The sequence below is a fragment of the Sphaeramia orbicularis genome, chromosome 6 (genome assembly GCF_902148855.1).
Source record: "Sphaeramia orbicularis chromosome 6, fSphaOr1.1, whole genome shotgun sequence".
Taxonomy (NCBI): Eukaryota; Metazoa; Chordata; class Actinopteri; order Kurtiformes; family Apogonidae; genus Sphaeramia; species Sphaeramia orbicularis.
In genome coordinates this window covers 36,408,877-36,428,757 of record NC_043962.1, presented here as the reverse complement: position 1 = coordinate 36,428,757, position 19,881 = coordinate 36,408,877, and the positions used below count along the sequence as shown (strand labels likewise).

Below are 19,881 nucleotides of genomic sequence, written 5' to 3'. Positions count from 1 at the left end.
TAGGAGTGAACATTTTTATTTATTTATCGATGATTTTGCTCTGTATTCAGGACAGTTTTCACACATAATAAATCACCATCAGACTTTCTTGGTGTTCAGATTCAGACTCATGGCACTTTTGTTTCAGTTGTATCGACTACTATCGCTGCTGCCGTCAAATACTGATCGTTTTTTTTGGCTCGAACTGACATAAATATTCCTGTCTAGTCAAAGCCCGACATGTTTCAGTGCTTCATGTGCGTAATTTTTCCATCTCATTCTTCTGCAACATTCTGACAGATATTCCAGTGTTGTCATAATTTCCAAAAATTCAAATTAAATAAAAAGCAGATTGAGTTTTTTTTTTTTTTAACTTATCAGATGCTAAAACCCTGCACAAATAAATACTGTGACGTGCACCTGTTATGTACTGAACTGATCCATGTAAAATATAATCAGAATAATACTTTGACATGTTAAGAGCTGCAAAAATCAAATTAACTTTATTATAAATAATAATAATAATAAAAAAAAAGCTATTAACATTTTTATCGTCAATGAAAATAATCCTAATGTCGCTGTGATTTCATGTTGGACTATCTGTGGTCTGAACATCAGAAAACCCACTCTCCTGTTCGATAACGTCCCTTAAACGTCACCGTCCTATGTTGTTAATAGTTTTAGTCGATCGTGTGAATGTAAAACTCTACTTTTATACAATGTTTCTGTATCAAAAAGCTACAAAGATGCTACATTCTTGTTAAAGTGTAATGGCAACGTTTCTCCCCAAGCTGCACTGGTATCACCTGTCCTGCAGGGGGCGCCATGTGTCCTTCAGTTCCTCCATCAGTGGAGACACCCCCCCCACGTTCAGTTTCCTGAAGAAGTCAAATAGCCCTTGAATTCTGGAGCAGGAGAGACAGTCAGAGTAGTCCTGTTGTCTCTCCAAAGGAATAACATAAACAATCCAAAAACATCCTTTCAGTCTCTGCTCCTGGGTCACTCAGAAGATCCGGGTTCTTTGGACGTTCCTGGTTTAAGTCCAACGGTGGAGAACCAGGACGACGAACAGCGAGGCAGAAAAGAGTGTGAAAGACGGAGAAATGGACGACGCTCCTCCACAGTCCTTAGCATTTTCCTGTCAGAGACGTTTAACATCAGCATTAAACAAAAACATGAACTGACACTATTTAAACCGCATCATTTAACGGCCTGATCACAATCAAGGTGTACAAGTATATTTGCATCAGTTATTAATCAGTATTGCAAAAAGATCCCCCCTAAACCATTCCCAAAATGTTTCTTTGGCCGTCTTATTACTAGATCTTGCAATCCTCCAAATTTGAAGAAAATCGGATAAAAACTGATAAAATGGCGACCCAATGAGCGTGAAAACGTGCACAATTTTATTGTTATAAGAGAGCAAAATTACTGTACATAATGTTTTGTAACACAGTAAATAATTACTACTCAACTCCTGTGTCTTTTTTATTACAAAATACACACATCACATTGTTTTTCATTTATCGATCCTTTTTGTTGAACAGCTGTTTCATGATCAGTTCTTATTTTCAGTATTAAGACAATCAACATTTTGGTTCTGAAAACCCTTCTTTTACAGCCCTTCAATTGTAATAATAGAATGGGAACCTGTTATTTCAGTATTATTATGACTAAATATGCACAACTAGACAGATTTTGGTCTGGCCCCTGGCTGCAGAAAATTTGGGAACAATGTGGCAAATGAATGTTTACGTCAAACCGCATGTTTTCAATGGTGCGTTGTTCACCAAAATTCATGTAGTGTCCGTACACCAAAATACTTCCATCAGTAATATGGCGTATATGCCTTATAGATATATTGTTATAACTTGTTCACAAATGTTTATTTCCTCCTGTACCAGGAAGACTTAGTTACAGATCTAACAGATGCGACCATGTGGTAAGCCAGATTTCCATTCCAATCTTGTAGAGTCCGTACACAAGTAGTGTCCGTACACCATATTCAAAATATGTGGGTCTAATTTTATTGTTTCTGTCAATATATGGAATTTTTCAGCAGGCATGCTTTGGACACGACATCTATGCAATAAACAATGAATGATTAGGTAATCAAACATGGTTATCATGATAATTAGAATTTAAACAGTAATACTAACCTTCTGCAATTTTACCACAGTTTATCGTTATACCGGTAACACTGGTCTACAAGGAAAATGCTTCCAGAATAAAAGTAATGAAATTTTACCACATGAGAGTCACTGATAAAGAAAAATCAAGTCAAAAATGCTGGTTGGCTGAACTTTCCAAGATACAGCCTTGGGTCAAAATGTGAAATTCAAGAATTAACGAGAGAATGGGTTTGACTCAAAAGGAATATTTGTCTCAGAGCTACAAGATCTACTTCAAAACACTGTCTGCACATTAGAATACATTCACTTTACAGGTTCTATTTAGTGGAAGATTTATAAAACTATTATATAAATGTACATAAACCAATATATATGTGTAATAACACTTAATCATATACCTTGAAAACATCAGCAAACTGACACTTTTGTCATTTATTTTCCAAATAATCTTATTAAAATACGTAACATTTAGCACATTTAATGTCTGAAGCAAATCATTTCTAAAAAATTGTAGACCAGTGTAATCGTTACATCCCTGCAGCAGAGTTAGATGTATGTACTGACCTTTGGATGGTAGGCGTGGCAGGACTCCGGACGCCGTCGCACCTTCTGTGATTTCATCCTGTTGCATTTCACAGTGGCGTTATGTTCACTGGTGTTAAGGAAAACAGAGCATCCAGGTACTGAAAAACAAATGACTGACCTGGACAAAGTACACTGCAAAAATCTAAATCTTACCAAGTGTGTTTTTGTCATTTCTAGTGAAAATATCTCACCACACTTAAAATAAGACATAATCACCTAAAGAGTCACTTTTCAGTGAGATAGAAGAACTGATTTTTTGATAACACTGGGTTACAAAAAAATGTTTTTTGCAAGTTGTCTAGGTTTTTTTCAACTGAATTAGGACCATTTTGCACCGCTAAATCCAAAAATGACATCTGTTTTTCTCAATCAGGTCAGGGTTTTTTGCTTATTTGATTTTGAAAAATTTGATCTTCTCACAAAATTGATTACATTTTTGTGACTTTATCAGTTGATTTTTTATATAGTTCTCACCCAAAATAGGTTTTAAGAGAAAAAAAATCCTTTTCTAACAGGATTCCTGTTAGGTAATAATGGTGTATTCACCGCAGATGTAGCAGAATACGTCAGGCTTAGATCTTCTAGGCGAAGCCATTTCATTCACCTGTAATATTAAAAAAAACATTAATCATAAATTGGCAAAAGTAAAATCTTCAGAACTCGTTTATTGCAAGAAATATGAAAGAATTTTGTATCATATGATGTGAAAATGCCCATAAATGTAAGCAAAAATGTTAAAAAGCCAATATGTAGTATAGTTCAGAAAGTTGACCTGATTGAGCAAAATTAATGTAATTTTTGGATTCAGCACACCAAAATTATCCTAAATCAGCTCAAAAAACTTAAACAATAAATTTGTTGTTGACCAGTGTTATCAAAAAATCAGTTCTTCTATCTCACTGAAAAGTTACTCTTTAGGTGATTATGTCTTATTTTAAGTGTGATGAGATATTTTGACTAGAAATGAGAAAAATCCACTTGGTAAGATTTTCATTTTTGCAGTGCATTACCTAAATAAAATGTGACTACACTCATGCTTTCTATACGCAGTTTGGTTTTTTGTTTTCTACATAAATAAAACCATGTGAGAGTTATTGTATCATCAGTAGGTGAAGGATATATTTAATCTCTTTGGGTTCCAGCATGATGGGTCCGTACTGACGGGAGCAGTCACAGTCTGCCTGGGTCACAACCAGAACCATGTTGGTGTCAGGAACCTGCTGCACCACAAACATCCTGAAACAACAGACGACAAACAGTGAGGAGTTACAAAAATACACATTTAAACAGAATAAATGTTATACAGCCCATTCCTAATGTCACAGGCTGGAGGTTGACTTTGATTCTCTGCATGAAATACACAATGTAGACCACATGCCTTTGGTTTCACTGAAAATACACAGACTTTAACATGTTAAATTTGGAAGAGTCAATGTTGAGGTGTTAAAGTTTAAGTAAACAGTCATCTATAATATATGTACCTAACTCTAAATAACCCACTTAGACACATTATTTGTTTGGGAGTAATGATCCCACTCAATTTTATAATGATAGAGTTAAACCACAGGTGCCAAATCCGGCCCACCAAAGGGTCCAAATCCAGCCCCTGGGATGAATTTGTGAAATGCAAAAATTATATTGAAGATATTAACAATCAATGGAGTCAAAATCATTTTAATTCAGGTTCCACATACAGACACATACAGTCTAATTAGATTTCAAGTGGGTCAGAACCAGTAAAATATTATCATAATAATCTATAAATAACAACAACCCCATATTTTCTTTGTTTTTTTGGTGTAAAAAAGTAAAATTACATGAAAATGTTGACATTACCAAACTATACTTTTACAAAAAAATGTGAATAACCTGAACAAATATGCACAAACCGAAATGTCTTAAGAAAAATAAATGCAATTTTACCAATAATCTGCCTGTTACTAAATGTTTTGTGTGATTGTAATGCAGATGTGTAAATGATAAACTGATAAACCGAGGCAGAATATTGTTAAAATTACACTTGTTTTTCTTAAGACAATTCAAGTTGTTCGTGTTATTCAGATTTTTAAGGAAACTTTGTAGATGTAAACCTGATCATAATATAACTTTACTTTTTTCACTGTTATTATTTTACTGGTCCAGCCCACTGGAGATCAAATTGGGCTGAATGTGGCCCCTGAACTAAAATGAGTTTGACACCCTTGAGTTAAACAAACCAGACGCTACTCAAGGATTGTCACTCAAACATTGACTTTACATCAAACTTTATTGTGAATTAAGCCCGAAACTGAAGATGAATGGATCCAAAAGTTTGTCATTTTAAAGATTTTGAAGCTAATTTGTCATTTGAGTGCATTTGGTCTTGGATTGTGTTTACCTGCAGAATACACATGGTGTGTTTTTAACAAATACAGACCCAGTGCTACTTTTGTGGCAGTTCCCAAATTATTATTTTTTTCTCTATATTTAACATTTCCTAAGTGATTTAACACCATTTAATACAAAAATATTCCTCCATATTTTGCATTTTTCCAGTAAAATCAGGTTTTTTCCCATATTTAATACACTCATCTTACAGATGTGCATAAAAGCTCAGATCAAAGTTAAAGGTTATTGTATCAAAAACAGAAAACTGGAAAAAAAAAGTGTCTTTTTCAGTAAAATATATCATTGACAAGTGTCTCCATCCACTGTCATTGATCCAGCTTTATGGGTTTTACTGGTAAATCAATGTTGTAGAAGATGACAGTGTTTCCACGTTCACAACGGAGCTTCTGAACATCCAAATGGGTCATATCTGATGACCATGAAAAGATGACAAACTGTATTTTATACCAATTATTTACATGGATTGGTAGGATTAGTGGATCAACAGGTATTAAACAGTTTAGATCAGTAGATGGTGTTGTTTGATGGTGGATGTTTGGGTCTTTATGGGTGAAATACATCTGAAATATGAGTCTTGACTATATTTATTATCTGTTATCTGTTGAGTAAAAGCTGTCAGACAAAGATAATGAAGTAAAAAGTACAGTATTGGCCTCAGAAATACTGTGAGAGATAAAGTAACATAAAATGTGAATATTTTAGTGAAGTATAACTTTAAACTCAGATTATTTACATGTATTGATAGGATTAGAGCACAGGTGTCAAATATCCGGCTCGGGGGCCAAATTCAGCTTGCCAAAGGGTCCGATCCGGCCCGCGGGATGATTTGTGAAATGCAAAAATTACACTGAAGATATTAACAATCAGTGGTGTCAAAATCATTTTAATTCAGGCTCCACATACAGAGAAATGTAATCTCAAGTGGGTCAGTCCAGTAAAATACTATGGTAGTAACCTATAAATAATGACAACCACACATTTTCTTGTTGTTTTAGTGTAAAAAAAAAGTAAAATGACATGAAAATGTTTACACTGACAAACTTTCCTTTTTCAAAAAATGTGAATAACCTGAAGAAATATGAACAATCCGAAATGTCTTTAGAGATTTAAGTGCAATTTTACCAATATTCTGCCTGTTAGTAAATATTTTGTGTTTTTGTGATTGTAAAGTAAGTTGAAATGCACATGTGTAAATGATAAACTGATAAACTGAGGCAGACTATTGTTAAAATTGCACCTGTTTTTCTTAAGACGTTTCAAGTTGTCCACGTTATTCAGATTTTTAAAGAAACTTTACAGATGTAAACATTGACATAATTTAATTTTACTTTTGTCACTGTTATTATTTTACTGTCCCGGCCCACTTGAGATCTTATTGGGGTGAATGTGGCCCCTGAGCTAAAATGAGTTTGACACCTCTGGATTAGAGGATCAACAGGTATTAAACATTTTACATCAGTAGATAACACTGGTCTACAATTTTTTAGAAATGATTTGCTTCAGAGATTAAATGTGCTAAATGTTACATATTTTAATAAGATTAATTGGAAAACAAATGACAAAAGTGCCGGTTTGCTGATGTTTTCAAGGTATATGATTAAGTGTTATTACACATATATATTGGTTTATGTACATTTATATAATAGTTTTATAAATCTTCCACTAAATAGAACCTGTAAAGTGAATGTATTCTAATGTGCAGACAGTGTTTTGAAGTAGATCTTGTAGCTCTGAGACAAATATTCCTTTTGAGTCAAACCCATTCTCTCGTTAATTCTTGAGTTTCACATTTTGACCCAAGGCTGTATCTTGGAAAGTTCAGCCAACCAGCATTTTTGACTTGATTTTTCTTTATCAGTGACTCTCATGTGGTAAAATTTCATTACTTTTATTCTGGAAGCATTTTCCTTGTAGACCAGTGTAATTTTGATCGGTGGTGGATGTTTGGGTTAAATGAGTTAAAATTTTTGAGTATATATAAAAAAACCAACACCAAGCCATGTGCAGTGGGTGGAGGTTTGGGTGTGTGTCGTACTTTTGACAGCGTCCACACTTGATGAGGCTGTTTGCTTCCCTCACAGACGAGTCGTACATGAAGCCGGGATACGCCGTATCGCAGGGCAGGTACGCCTCCACCTTCTTCTGTTTATGACCTGAAACACAAACACACACACTATGAGTCATTCAGCTGCTCCTCATAAAAGTGTCCATCATCTTTGTTTATGTGTCCGTCTCATTTCTTTTCTATCACCTACATACACATGTTGTACTCACTGGTGTGATAGCCAGCCTTGGCTGAATGGAGATGAAGCACAGTGAGGACACACAGGACACACCACAGGAGGATGAGGATGAGGAGGAGGATGATGAAGGTGTCATCAGAGGTAAATGAAACATAAAGAAGTGATGGCATGAATGATGGATGAAATTAAAACACAGCTGCTTTGACAGTTCCTTCATGACAGAGTATAATCTAAAGCACAGGTGTCAAACATGTGGCCCCGGGACCAAATCCGGCCCGCCAAAGGGTCCGATCCAATAAGATGAATTAGTGAAATGTAAAAATTACACTGAAGATGTTAACAATCAATGGTGTAAAAATCATTTTAATTCAGTTTCCACATACAAACCAGTTAGATTGCAACTGGGTCAGATCAGTAAAATAGTATCATAATAACTTATAAATAATGACGACTGCAGATTTTATCCTTGTTTTAAAAAAAAAAAGAAAAATTACATGAAAATGTTTACATTAACAAACTATCCTTTTACAAAAAAAATGGGAATAACCTGAACAAATATGAGCAACCTGAAGAGAAATAAATGCAATTTTACCAATATTATAACTGGTACTATATGTTTTGTGTATTTGTAATTGTAATGTAAGTTGTAATGCACATGTAAATGATAAACTGATAAACTGAGGCAGAATATTGTTAAAATTGCACTTGTTTTTCTTAAGACATGTCAAGTTGTTCATGTTATTCAGATTTTTAAGGAAACCTTGTAGATGTAAACATTATCATAATGTAATTTTACATTTTCCACTGTTATTATTTTACTGGTCCGGCCCACTGGAGATTATGTTGCGGTGAATGTGGCCCCTGAACTAAATTGAGTTTGACACCCCTGATCTAAGGCTTTTAAAGCTGTTTTCAGGGAATTTAATCTTAGTTTTCATGATAACTGTGTGAATGTACCGTGTTTTATCAGGAGTGTAACAGTATTTCCTGATGATATGTTTAATTACAGTAAGTGTTTATAACTGCACTGAGAGGGTTAAAGGCTCTTCTGTTTTCATATCCACTCCTTTAACATTTAACTGTCAAATAAAATACGATACAAACATTTAATGACTAACATTTAAGTATAAGACCTTATTTAAATATGCCTTTATTTGTTTGATAGATACATTTAAAATAAATAACTCTCCAAGGCCTTTTTTTTAATCAATCTATTAGTTTTTAATGTTCAAAGTGACAAGAATTTATTTATTTATTTATTTTTTTCATTTATGTACTTATTTTAATTTTATTCTACATTTAAGTGACTGCATGTCTTTCTTTCTCATATAAATTAATTCTGGGATTTATTCTGATGGAAGTGTTAACATGTCTAAAGACAGACTGATAACAAAAAAGAGGAAACATGAACAAAGACCAGAGGTGGAAAGAAAATAAACACAATCTAATTTGTGCTTGAGTGCTTCCATTTTCTGCTAACTTAGCACAATTATGAAGCAAGTATTGTGCTTTTTATTTCACTATGGCAAATATATACTCAACACATGACTAATGATGTGTTTTATTCTAAATTAGGCCACTGAGATGCACAGAAAGTAGGTTAAATATACCTCCTGTATAACAAAATGTGTCACTACAGTTAAACACTTATTAATTAGAACAGACTGTTCATTTTGCTGTGGTTCTTTACGTCTTCACAACCCTTTTATTTCAGTGTACTATAATACTACTTGTAGATTTTTAAGTGTTTATAGTTTCTCTTATTTTTAGAAATTGATCTTTTTCAGCTGAGGCGTCACTAAATCTTACCGTCCACAAAATAATCCGAGTGCCAGAGGCCGCAGAGGTTGAAGTCCAGTAAAAACCTGACAACAGACACAGATATAACATGACACCAAAACCTATGACACAACCCTGCAAACTAAAACATCACACATGTCAGCAGGTTCACACTCACATCAGCGCGTTGGAGAAAAACCATCGCATTAAAGCCACGATGCCATAAAACGGCTGCAGGAGAAGGAAAAAAGCGGGTTAATATCGACAGCAGATTTCAGTTTTTAACTTATCGGCTAAAATGTACTTAGGGGGTCAAATGAGTGGCCATTTTTGTCAAAAAAAAAAAAAAAGAAAAAAAAAAGTTGTAAGAAATGCATAGAACTGTGTTGAAATAATGCTAATACATTTGTGCACAGACTACTGATATTATTTGACAGTGGAAGCTCTATTTTCATAAATGTTGGATTTTGAATAGCACGTGTATGTGAAAACTTTTGCTGGAGGACGGACGTGACATTACCCATGATGCTCTGGTCAGTACCAGTACTTTATTAGTAATAAACTTATATACTTACTATTGCTAATTCTCCTCTTACTCATAAATGTTAGTATTGTGGATCTAAAACAATAACAGCTGACACAAAAACACAAAATGTGGCAGTGGACGGATGTGACATGGTTGTTACAGATCCCATCATACTGATGCTCGGCAGCCATGTCACTGTTTCCACTAATGATCCCTGTGCAAAAACTAGGATCAGAATTATTTATTGTATAGTTTATCATCATACTAAAGAGTAAATAACAATATAGAACTGTTATTTCTTTATAAAAATGCTTATTATTAGAAAACTGTTGATTTAAAAAGTGAAGTGTGACATTCTTAATGTATGTATTTGCGTAACATAAGCAGGATGGATCAGCACCATACTCCATATTGCAACCTGTAAAAATAAAACGTGATATGTAGGATAGAATCTTGTAAGAAAAATTGGGGAATCTAAAAGAATAGAATATTTATTTTTCAGGTAAATTCAGTTAAAATATAACTTGGCCATTTGTGACATGAAAATATAGCATTAATTGTGATGAAATTGGACATTTTTGACCTGAAAACATAGTTCATATGACCATCAACATGTTGCAACAGAACTGAAATCCTGTAAATTTGCAGAACTTGCATTTACCAACACAAAGTTCCTTTGGGGATTCACTTATATTGATTTCTTATGCACAAAGACATAAATAAGACCTCTAAACAAATTTTAGCCGTTATCTTATATGACAAAATAGCTTAAATGTTGAAAAGCAAAATAAGCTATTGCGCTACAGGCTCTTTATTGTCAGTGAAATATTAATGTTCTTACAAAAATCCAAAACTCATCATGTCATTTATAGCCTGAAATCAGCAGTGGTAAGACTCACACTGAGCAGAGGCCGGGCACTGCTGGCGTGATGGTGACTGTTCTTACACATCGCCTGGTAATCATACAATGACACCCTGCAAGCAAACAAATACAGAGATAAACAAACAAACAACATCTAAGCAGAGAACAGAGCAGAGTTCATCCTGCAAATGACTAAAAATCTGTCTGATAACTATTTCTTTAACCCACATTTCTTGATAATTTCCTTTTTCTTCTCCACATAAATAACTGTAAATATATTGGAAAAAGTCCGAATAACTCTAATTCATAGCTGACATGACGGCTGTGTGTAGTGGAAATGTCTGTCACCTTCTGGTTCAATATTTTCTTACACTTTGTTTAACCCATAAAGACCCAAACATCCACTGGTGACCAACAACATCTACTAGTATAAAATAATTAATACCTTTTGAACCACTAATCTTATCAATCTGTGTAAATAATTGATGTAAAATACAGTTTGTCATCTTTTCATGGTCATCAGATTGAATGATTGAAATTAAAATATAAGATACATGATTTACTGTAAAAAAAAATGCAAAATACAGAGGATGATATTATAATAAATGGTGATAAATCATTTAAGAAAGGTTAAGTAAAGAGAAAAAATTCATTTGGGAACTGCCATAAAAGTAGCACTGGGTCTTTGATGCATGAATTATGAGAACCTTAGTCAAGATTCTTTTTCCTGAGTGTTTTTATTGCTATTTAGGCATGAAAAAAATGTGATTAAAATTTTTTTTAATGAACCTATTTTTTATGGTGTTACAAATATGTTCAAGATGTGTTTAATTTCTGAAGCAAAGAAACATGTATTAAAATGCAATATCAGAAAGTGATATACTGTGTGAAAACTACGAGATAAAAACATTTATAATGCAGCTAATCAGATTTTTTCTCACATTTTATCATACTTTATTACTCACTTCATGGAGCAGTACATATTGAATTTATTTTGTTTATTTTGTTATTACTGGTGTACATGGCAATTGCTATTTTGTCTTGATCACCTTTATTTATTAATGTATTTGCTCAGATATTAGTTCCTTGTACACAAAAAATGCTTAATTTTTATTATTGCTCAAAACAAATAAATGAATGAATGAATGAATAATATGCAAAAAAAAACCTTTTTGTTGAAGACAACTGTTAATTAAAGTCAAATAACATCTAGTAACTGATTTACACTCAAACATGTTAGTGCAGATCAGGTTTTTCTAGAACAACAAAGTTACAGTAACGGTATGAATTGCAGTGTTTGGGATGATGCATAAGTGTCCACTGTGCTGGCTTATATTGAGCTAAAACAACAAAATCCATGAATACACATAAGAGAAAAGCTGGAGTGTAGCTGTCCACTGTAGTGACCACTATGCATGAAAGGGTTAAGCTGTTTGCATCTCCAGTGTCGTTTTGCAGATGGCCACCAGAGGGTGCCAAAGACAAAAATACTTTTAAACCACACAGTAGGTGTGATGTTTTTACATGAGTGGAGTCACACTCATTTGGTTTTCGAACATTTTATACATTTTGATCATCAATGAGAACGGGAAAAAAACAACAGGAAACTGAACAGAACGATGAGGAATGGCATGCAACAAAAACTAAAACTGAGGGTGTGAAGAAGATTATTACAAGAGCCTCTAAACACATGACTTGTTTTGACTTTACTTTTCATTCGGTTATGTAGCTTTTCTTTTTGTCTTTTTTGTTTTATGGACTGAATATGTGTCTGTGGCTTTTTTAGACACTCATTTCCCTTTGTTTTCACACATTACCTGACTGGTACACAATTCGTTAACACAGTGGTTCCCAACCTTTTTTGGCTCGTGACCCCATTATAACATCACAAATTTCTGGCGACCCCAGACATTCAAAATGGAGACTTGTTTTTTTTTTTTGCTAAAATTAATTAGTTTTTGATCATGTAATAGTTTGCTATACTATGTTGCAAATAAACATTAATTTTAGATGACATTTAGTCTATATAATGTATATTATTATGGACGGAGGCAGAAAAGCCAGGTGTAGATTACTGCACAAAGTGAGAATTTTAGTTTCCTTGGTCAGGATATGTACAGTCAGTCCAGCTTGGATTTACAAGGCTGACAATTAATACTGAACAAACAAGAACTCAAACTATGAATTATGAAAGAGCTGCAGCATTTGAAACCGACCACAATGAACATTTGAGAGATAAACAGTACCACAGTACTTCAGTTTCAGCTTCAGTTTGTCATGTCTTTTATGTATTGTATTGTCTCCCTCAACTCACCATAGATTTTTTTTAGTAAGTTTTTTTGTTTTTTTTAATCAATTACTAGAAATTTCAGGCGACCCCATGTGGGGTCCTGACCCAAAGGTTGAAAAACACTGCGTTAACATATACTTGTATAACACACATCACCTACTGAGAACAGTACACACAACATCAGACGTACTTCCTGTACATCCCCATCTTGATCAGTGACGCCATGACGGACCCGTCCACTTCACCAAAGAAACGACCGACCTGAAAAAGATAACAGAAAAATCACACTTGGTTTAGATTTGTCTTCTTCCATCTACATAAACAGACAGATGTTATCATGAGGCACTGGTTGAAAGAAATAAATAAAGAAAAATGTGCTAAAAACTTGCTTCAGTGATAACTTACATGTTAAGAAAATAGCCTCTATCACCTCTAAGTGAAAATGCCTTTTTTACTACTTCAGTAAAAAAAAAAAACCAGACAAACTAGTTTTTTGTGTTTTCCTGCTGAAGTGACACTTTAAATGCCCTCTGTGGGATCAATAAAGTCTGTCTTAATTATTCGTGAAGCTCACAGAAAGAAAACACTTTGATGTAATGATGCAAGTGTCTTCTGCGATATTAAAACAACTGCACGCAAAGAAAGAATGAGCTGTGTGCACTCCGGAAGTCATAAATTCAATTATCGTCAATGCAATTCATTGAATGTCTGCAGGACATTTGTCTGCTGGAGTCTCCTCCAGTCTGCTGCCGACTGAAAATACATTATGTAAGAGCTGTTAGATTAGAAAGACAACAGATGGATGTAAATGAAAACAAAAGGTCTGGCTGCAGAGTAGAATTAGCAGGCGGGTAGAGCAGGAAGAAATGAGGTGATGTGAAATGCTTAACGGTGATTTAAAGCTTTGTGTGTGTGTGTGTGTGTGTGTGTGTGTGTTCTCTTCGGCCTCAGCAGCAGCAGCAGCATCCCTGAATTATTCAGAGCGTTTTGTCTCAGCAGCTCTGTTCACGTTTACAAGCTGCCCACACTTCATCTCCATCTGGATGGGATTTTCCCAGCAGCCTCGGCGGGCTCGCAGGTTGCTGAGTGTTACCAGTCGAACGCTGCTTACACCAAAACTTGACCCTGTGTTTACCTGACAGCAGCGACAACAGAGGGTGAACGGGCTGGAATAAACAAAAATACAGGCGACGGCGGTGCCAGAGTCCAAGAGCTGCCAGCAGCCGCCTGGGAGCGACGGAACACACTTCTGTTCACTTTCACCAAGAAAGTACAGCTAGTACTGTCAATCCAATATATGCAAACAGTTTCATCTAATTAGAGCAAAAGCACTGTATCATTATGTCAGGGGGGTCAACACTGGGGGTCGGTCAGTTGTGGTCAGCGTTGACAACCGTCGTCAATGACAAGAAACTAAAGTCTCCAGGAAAAGGGTGTTCGGAGGCTTTTATTAACCCTTTCATGCATGAATTATGAGAACCTTAATGTGTCAAAACACAGTAATGTTCCATCAGAGAATGAACTTTAATTGATTGCCATTCCAACGTTTATTTCAATATAAAGTAGCTCCTTGTTTTGGATAATCCCTTATGGTCCAACTAAAGCAAAAATGAATTTAAAAGTAAATATGTGGTTCAAATTGTTTCTGAAATGTCCAATCAGAGAGATTTTGAATACTGTTTTTTGACCCTAATCAATATATTTTTCCTGAGTGTTTTTATTCCTCTTTAGGCATAAAAAAAAAGGCGACTGAAATTTTTTTGATGAACCTATTTTTCATGGAGTTGCAAAAATATCCACTCAGCTGGACACCATGCATTTAATATTTGAAGCAAAGAAACATGTATTTACTGATGAAAAAGTGAAAAGTATGAAATAATTTTTTTTTAATGCTGCTAATCTGATGTTTTGTCACATTTTAATATAGTCTAATATTAGTTATTACTCACTTTATGGAGATAATATGAAAAAAAAAAAAATTTTGTTTAAGAAAAAATGGTTAATTACAGTCTAATAACAATAACAAGCAATTGACTTACACTCAAACCTGTTACTGCAGATCAGATTTATCAAGAACAGCAAACTTACAGCAATGGTATGAATTACAGTGTATGGGATGATGCATAGGCGTCCACTGTGTCGGCTTATATGGAACTGAAACAATAAAATCCATGAATGTACAAGAGAACAGCTGTAGAATAGCTGCCTACTGTAGTGACCACTATGCATGAAAGGGTTAATGTTCTAAAGTGCTTCAGATAATTGCTCAGGGATTCACAAAGACTCCTTTAGGTGTCTGATGTATTTTCAGGTGGACTGGTCAGGTTATATCATATATTATGTGTTCACAAAATGCTTATTTTGGACATGTTTAGGATATTTTCCATAAATGCTTGAAGTAATTTGTTGGGCTTTAATAAGTTCACCCTGAGGTGTTTCAGGTGGTTTATTAAGGCTTTCATAGTTGCAGTCTGATGGTGATCATTTCTGGCAGGTTTTCATTAATCTTTCTGACTTGTTTTAGATAATTACTAAGGCATTAATGAGTACACCCACAAGTGTTTCAGGCTGTTTCAAAGCTGTTTTCAGGTGTTTACCAATGGCCTCCAGTGGTGGAGAGTAAGGCTATAATACTAACAGATCCATCCAGGCCCACACCTCCAGATTTAGCAGCACGTTTTACCCAAGTGCAATATGGGTACTGAAGACAAAAGAGTGGCAATACCTCGAATAAGGATATACATTTAACATATATCCTCAGTGTCCAGCCAGGGTCAAAGTGCAATATATTTATTTATCTCTACCGTTTCCTGGTTGATTGACATGCTTGTTTTTATTCTGTATATAGATTTACACTTTTTTTCTTTTAAACTGTTTTGCACTACACACCACTAGAGAGTTGTCTCTTTTAATTTCACTGTGCATATGTATAATGACAATAAAGGCATTCTATTCTATTCTATTCTATTCTATTCTATTCTATTCTATTCTATTCTATTCTATTCTATTCTACTCTATGTGCACATAAAATGTTATTTTTTTCAGGTTTTGTATATATCTCTCTCTCTCACTCTCTGATTTGTATGTTTTTGATATTAGGAGCAGACATTACAGTAACACAAGCTGTTGTACCAGGGATGTTTCCACGGTTTATCCCGATATCTGGGAAGATACAACAAACAGCTCATCAGTTACATGAGTTAATGTTTCCTACATCAAAATGTGTTCAAACATTTCCATTTTTTTCCATTCTCTACATGTATTTACTTTTTTTTGTGGAAAATGACAAAAAACACTTCAAGCAACTGAAGACATTTTTCAACATATATATATATATATATATTTTTTTTTTTACATTTCCGTAAATATTTCACTACGTAAAATTTCAAAATATCATTAAATAGATTTATGGACTGTTTATCTGTCTTTTACATAGAAATTATACACAAACCCTGTTCTGTAATACCCTGTTCTATGTTCCCTCCCTGCCTCCATCACAGTGGATAGACACAAAACATTGCTATAAAGCAGCACTGGTATAAACTGCAAATAGAAATGTGGAATGATTCTTGTAGCAGCGGCTGAGAAAACCAGACTTCATTTACTTAATGGTGTGTTAGGTTGTTAAAACAGTAACTGAAGTAATTATACCAGTTCTAAACACTACAGTAATCCCCCCCCCCACACACACACAAGGTTTTAACTTTTATTTTTTGTCATATAAACAATATCTCAATGACAACAACAGTAACTATGTTAATATACAAAGATGTTTAATATGCTCTTCATTCTGTTGTAGATGGTGATACTTATTATCCACAGTTTATATTAAAATTTCAGCTTAGACGACAACAGAATAATTAACTAGAGCTGTCATATAAATGTAGTAGAGTAAGAACTGTGATCCTGTTTCCTCTAACAGTTGTTTTCTGACACTAATGTCAGCTACATAAAGGATGCAGTTAAAAAGGGGAGGAAATACATTATGCATAGAGTGGTTTTCTTTTATTTTCCTGTCTTCATTAATACATTTAACATCTGGAAGTGGGTTACAGAGATCTTCTGTAAATGATGACTAAAGATAGATGAAGCCTGCACTTTTTTGGCTCAAACCTGTCATCTGTCCAGCGGGACATTCTAACCTCACTGAGCTGCATCCAGTCGTTCATTTCAGGATTTTCTTGTTCATGTTATCAGTCGAACCTGTTTGCCGGCCTGAGCATGAACAGTGGACTTCCGCAGCAGGACCATTGATCAAGCAGACGTTTCCTCTGCACACGGCCAGCATCACCAATAACAAGCTGTGAGTTTTGCTTGGTCACGCTGCACATTTCCCTTCCTCTTTCTGACCCATTTCTTTAAGTCAGCACTGACTTGATTTCTGCGCTGATTAAATATTTACCCGACCCTCCGAGGCTCAACAAGCGGCACCTTCACACCACAGTGGCATTAAAACAGGGGAGGATTCTGGGTGTTTCCACAAACTTCCTGCAAAGTCCAGAGCTCAGCAAAACACTGAGGAAGCACTTCATCATAATATCTGCTTAGTAAGGCCACTGGGAACGCTGCAGACATGCAAATAATGAAAAATGAGCAGCTACAGTAAATTCTTCTTCATTTGGAGTTATTCTGCGTTATAGCAAAAAAAAAAAAAAAACTGCTTCAGTGTTGCTCTGTATTTCCCAAACACACACTTCTAATTTTAATTTACCAACAAATCTCTTAACTTCATGAGCCCCGGGTGTAGAGGAGTAATATTTACAGTAATATAGAGGAAATTAAAAGACTTGCAGGTGATGTGGTGTTTCCCTCTGGCAGCCATGCTAACAGTCTTTATGTAGAACATTACAGACTGTTGCTGATGGGAAAACATTAATTTATTGTCTTAGCGTTTATTATCCTGCTGCCTGAAGGGGAGGCAAGGGATTTTGTTTTTGGTTCGGTTTCTTTGTTTGTTTCTTTGTTTGTTAACACTCTAGCAGTAAAACTATTGGTTGAATTCATACCGAATTGGGTTTACAGACCACAACTGACCCAGAATAGATCTGATTATATTTTGGGAAAAGTAAGTCAAAGTTAAAATTTTTTATGAATTTTTAAAAACATTTTTTTCCCACTCACTTATAATGTGCAAATTTTTAAATGTCTGTACCAGCAAAATTCTTGATTCAATTCATACCAAACTGAGTTTATAGATTGCCAGTGACCCAGAATATACGTGGTTACATTTTGGGAAAAGTAGGTCAAAGTTCAAATTTTGTATGAATTTTTGAAATTCTTTTTTTCTCCCATTTACTTATAATGGGCAAAATTTCAAATGTAAAAAAAAAAAAATCAATTTTGTTTCAATTTACTTCAAACTTGGCACATACATAGAGGCAATTGATATTCTGACATCAGCACATGCATGGACATGATGACATCAGCTGGATCGATGCCAAAATAAGCTACAATACGTGCGAGGGGTGGGGTTTGTTGTGCCTGGCACCACTTGTTACTACTTACTACATTTTTCAATGTTTGGTTCTCACAGAAATATTAAATGCTATATATTAGCTATTGTTGCTGCTGTAAAGGCCTTCACACAAAACTTCCTACATACAAATCAGTGTAAATTCTACTATTATTTGGCAAATGAGTAAATCTTACAAGGTGCTCATTTCGCTGGAAATAGCAAAAACAATGAATACAAGTAAATCTCTTCACATATGCTCTATCTTTTCATTAAGTAAGTTAACAACAACTCATCTAACTGTAAAACACACACATTATGGAGCTTTCCTCTCAAGGTCTTAATACAAACAGTGTTGTAAAATAATTATCAACAGTTTCTCCATTTTGTCGTCCCTGCTTGGCTGATGCCTTGTTTCAATTGGTCAGAGGAGTGTCGGGAAGTCTGTGACTGGTGCGTTGTGTTTCATGTAGCTCCAAACTGTAGTTACACAGTACAAGCCAGTGGAAATAATGGATGTCAGAGTGGAGCGGGGCTGTGAAAAACTGATAAGACCAAGGCAAAAAAATACAACACATACACATGCAAAAACACTCTAAAACTTAAAACAAAGCCTCATTCAAACAGGACCAGTAAAACCTGGGAACCTGATTTGGATATAAACTGCAGACATCTGTATTTCATGTGACATATTTGTTAGTTTTATAGACATAAATACGTTTTTTAGTCACATTTACTGACATTACTCCACAGTTCTGATGTCAAGTACAGGCTCAGCACTTACAGATAGTTGTTGAAAGACAAGAAAAATGTTCTTTTCTGTCCTGCATATCATCTATCTCATCATCTACTGTAGTGAGATGTAGCTCTTCTGAAAGATTTAAGTATATTCTCTACGAAGAATATCTATGCTCCAAGTTCCAGAAAATGCACCAAAAACACTTAAAACTTTCATTTATCATCTTCAGCCAGCCTCGATAAAATGAAATACATAGTTTAAAAAAATATTACAAATCGATCTAGATCTCAGAAATGTCAGTTTACGCTGGACTGTTGCTAGCACAGGACTTCTATGTTTGCTGAAATAGAATTGCAGTGGAACTTTTACTGCACAAATTACAGTCACTGACCACATGCCATTTTTAGAAATTACCAGAGGAGTATAGGTAGGACTAGTCCCGCAGTTCCGTTTTCTCATTTGCAGTTGTGTTTTCTCTTTTGCGTTCGTGGTTTGCACCTCAGGGCCACCGTACCGTACTCAGCGAACTTGATATTGAGAAACGTCCAGTGTCTGCAGCTCTGTGTGACACTGACAGCCTGAAGACGTCACAGGGTCACGGTGCGATGGTTGAACCTCCTCTGGCCTCGGCACAACCAGCTGTTCCTGCACATCTGGCCTCCTCACCATCACCATCACTATCACTCAGACCATCCTGTGACACAAATCTCACAGGTCTGACTCCCAGCAACAAAGCACAAACCAAACAGCACGCCTCGGCTCTGAACTTACATAATTAGGAACACCTCAACGCTACAGGAGACGTGGAGTTAAAGGAGGGGAGTAGAGATGTGTGTGTGTGTGTTAATAGTAGCATGGTGGGCACAGGATTAATCCTCAGTAATATGGCTCTTAACAGGCTGAGTT

At 35.1% G+C, this 19,881-nt stretch overlaps 1 protein-coding gene across 4 annotated transcripts in view; it reads right to left on the bottom strand.

The window, feature by feature from the left end:
- The window catches only part of LOC115420484 (voltage-dependent calcium channel subunit alpha-2/delta-4-like), a 103,800-nt gene continuing 83,919 nt past the window's right edge, over positions 1-19,881 (bottom strand). For 2 of the 4 annotated variants that reach the window (XM_030135735.1, XM_030135734.1), the window contains 9 exons: positions 12,975-13,045; positions 10,532-10,607; positions 9,285-9,337; positions 9,137-9,192; positions 7,359-7,379; positions 7,120-7,237; positions 3,817-3,932; positions 2,676-2,758; positions 1-1,117 (listed from right to left, as the gene is read on the bottom strand). In XM_030135735.1, coding sequence (XP_029991595.1) covers positions 1,016-1,117; positions 2,676-2,758; positions 3,817-3,932; positions 7,120-7,237; positions 7,359-7,379; positions 9,137-9,192; positions 9,285-9,337; positions 10,532-10,607; positions 12,975-13,045 — 696 coding nt within the window. In that variant the 3' untranslated portion in view covers positions 1-1,015. The remainder of the gene's footprint in view (positions 1,118-2,675; positions 2,759-3,816; positions 3,933-7,119; positions 7,238-7,358; positions 7,380-9,136; positions 9,193-9,284; positions 9,338-10,531; positions 10,608-12,974; positions 13,046-19,881) is intronic. The other 2 variants (XM_030135738.1, XM_030135737.1) reach the window with 1 other exon arrangement.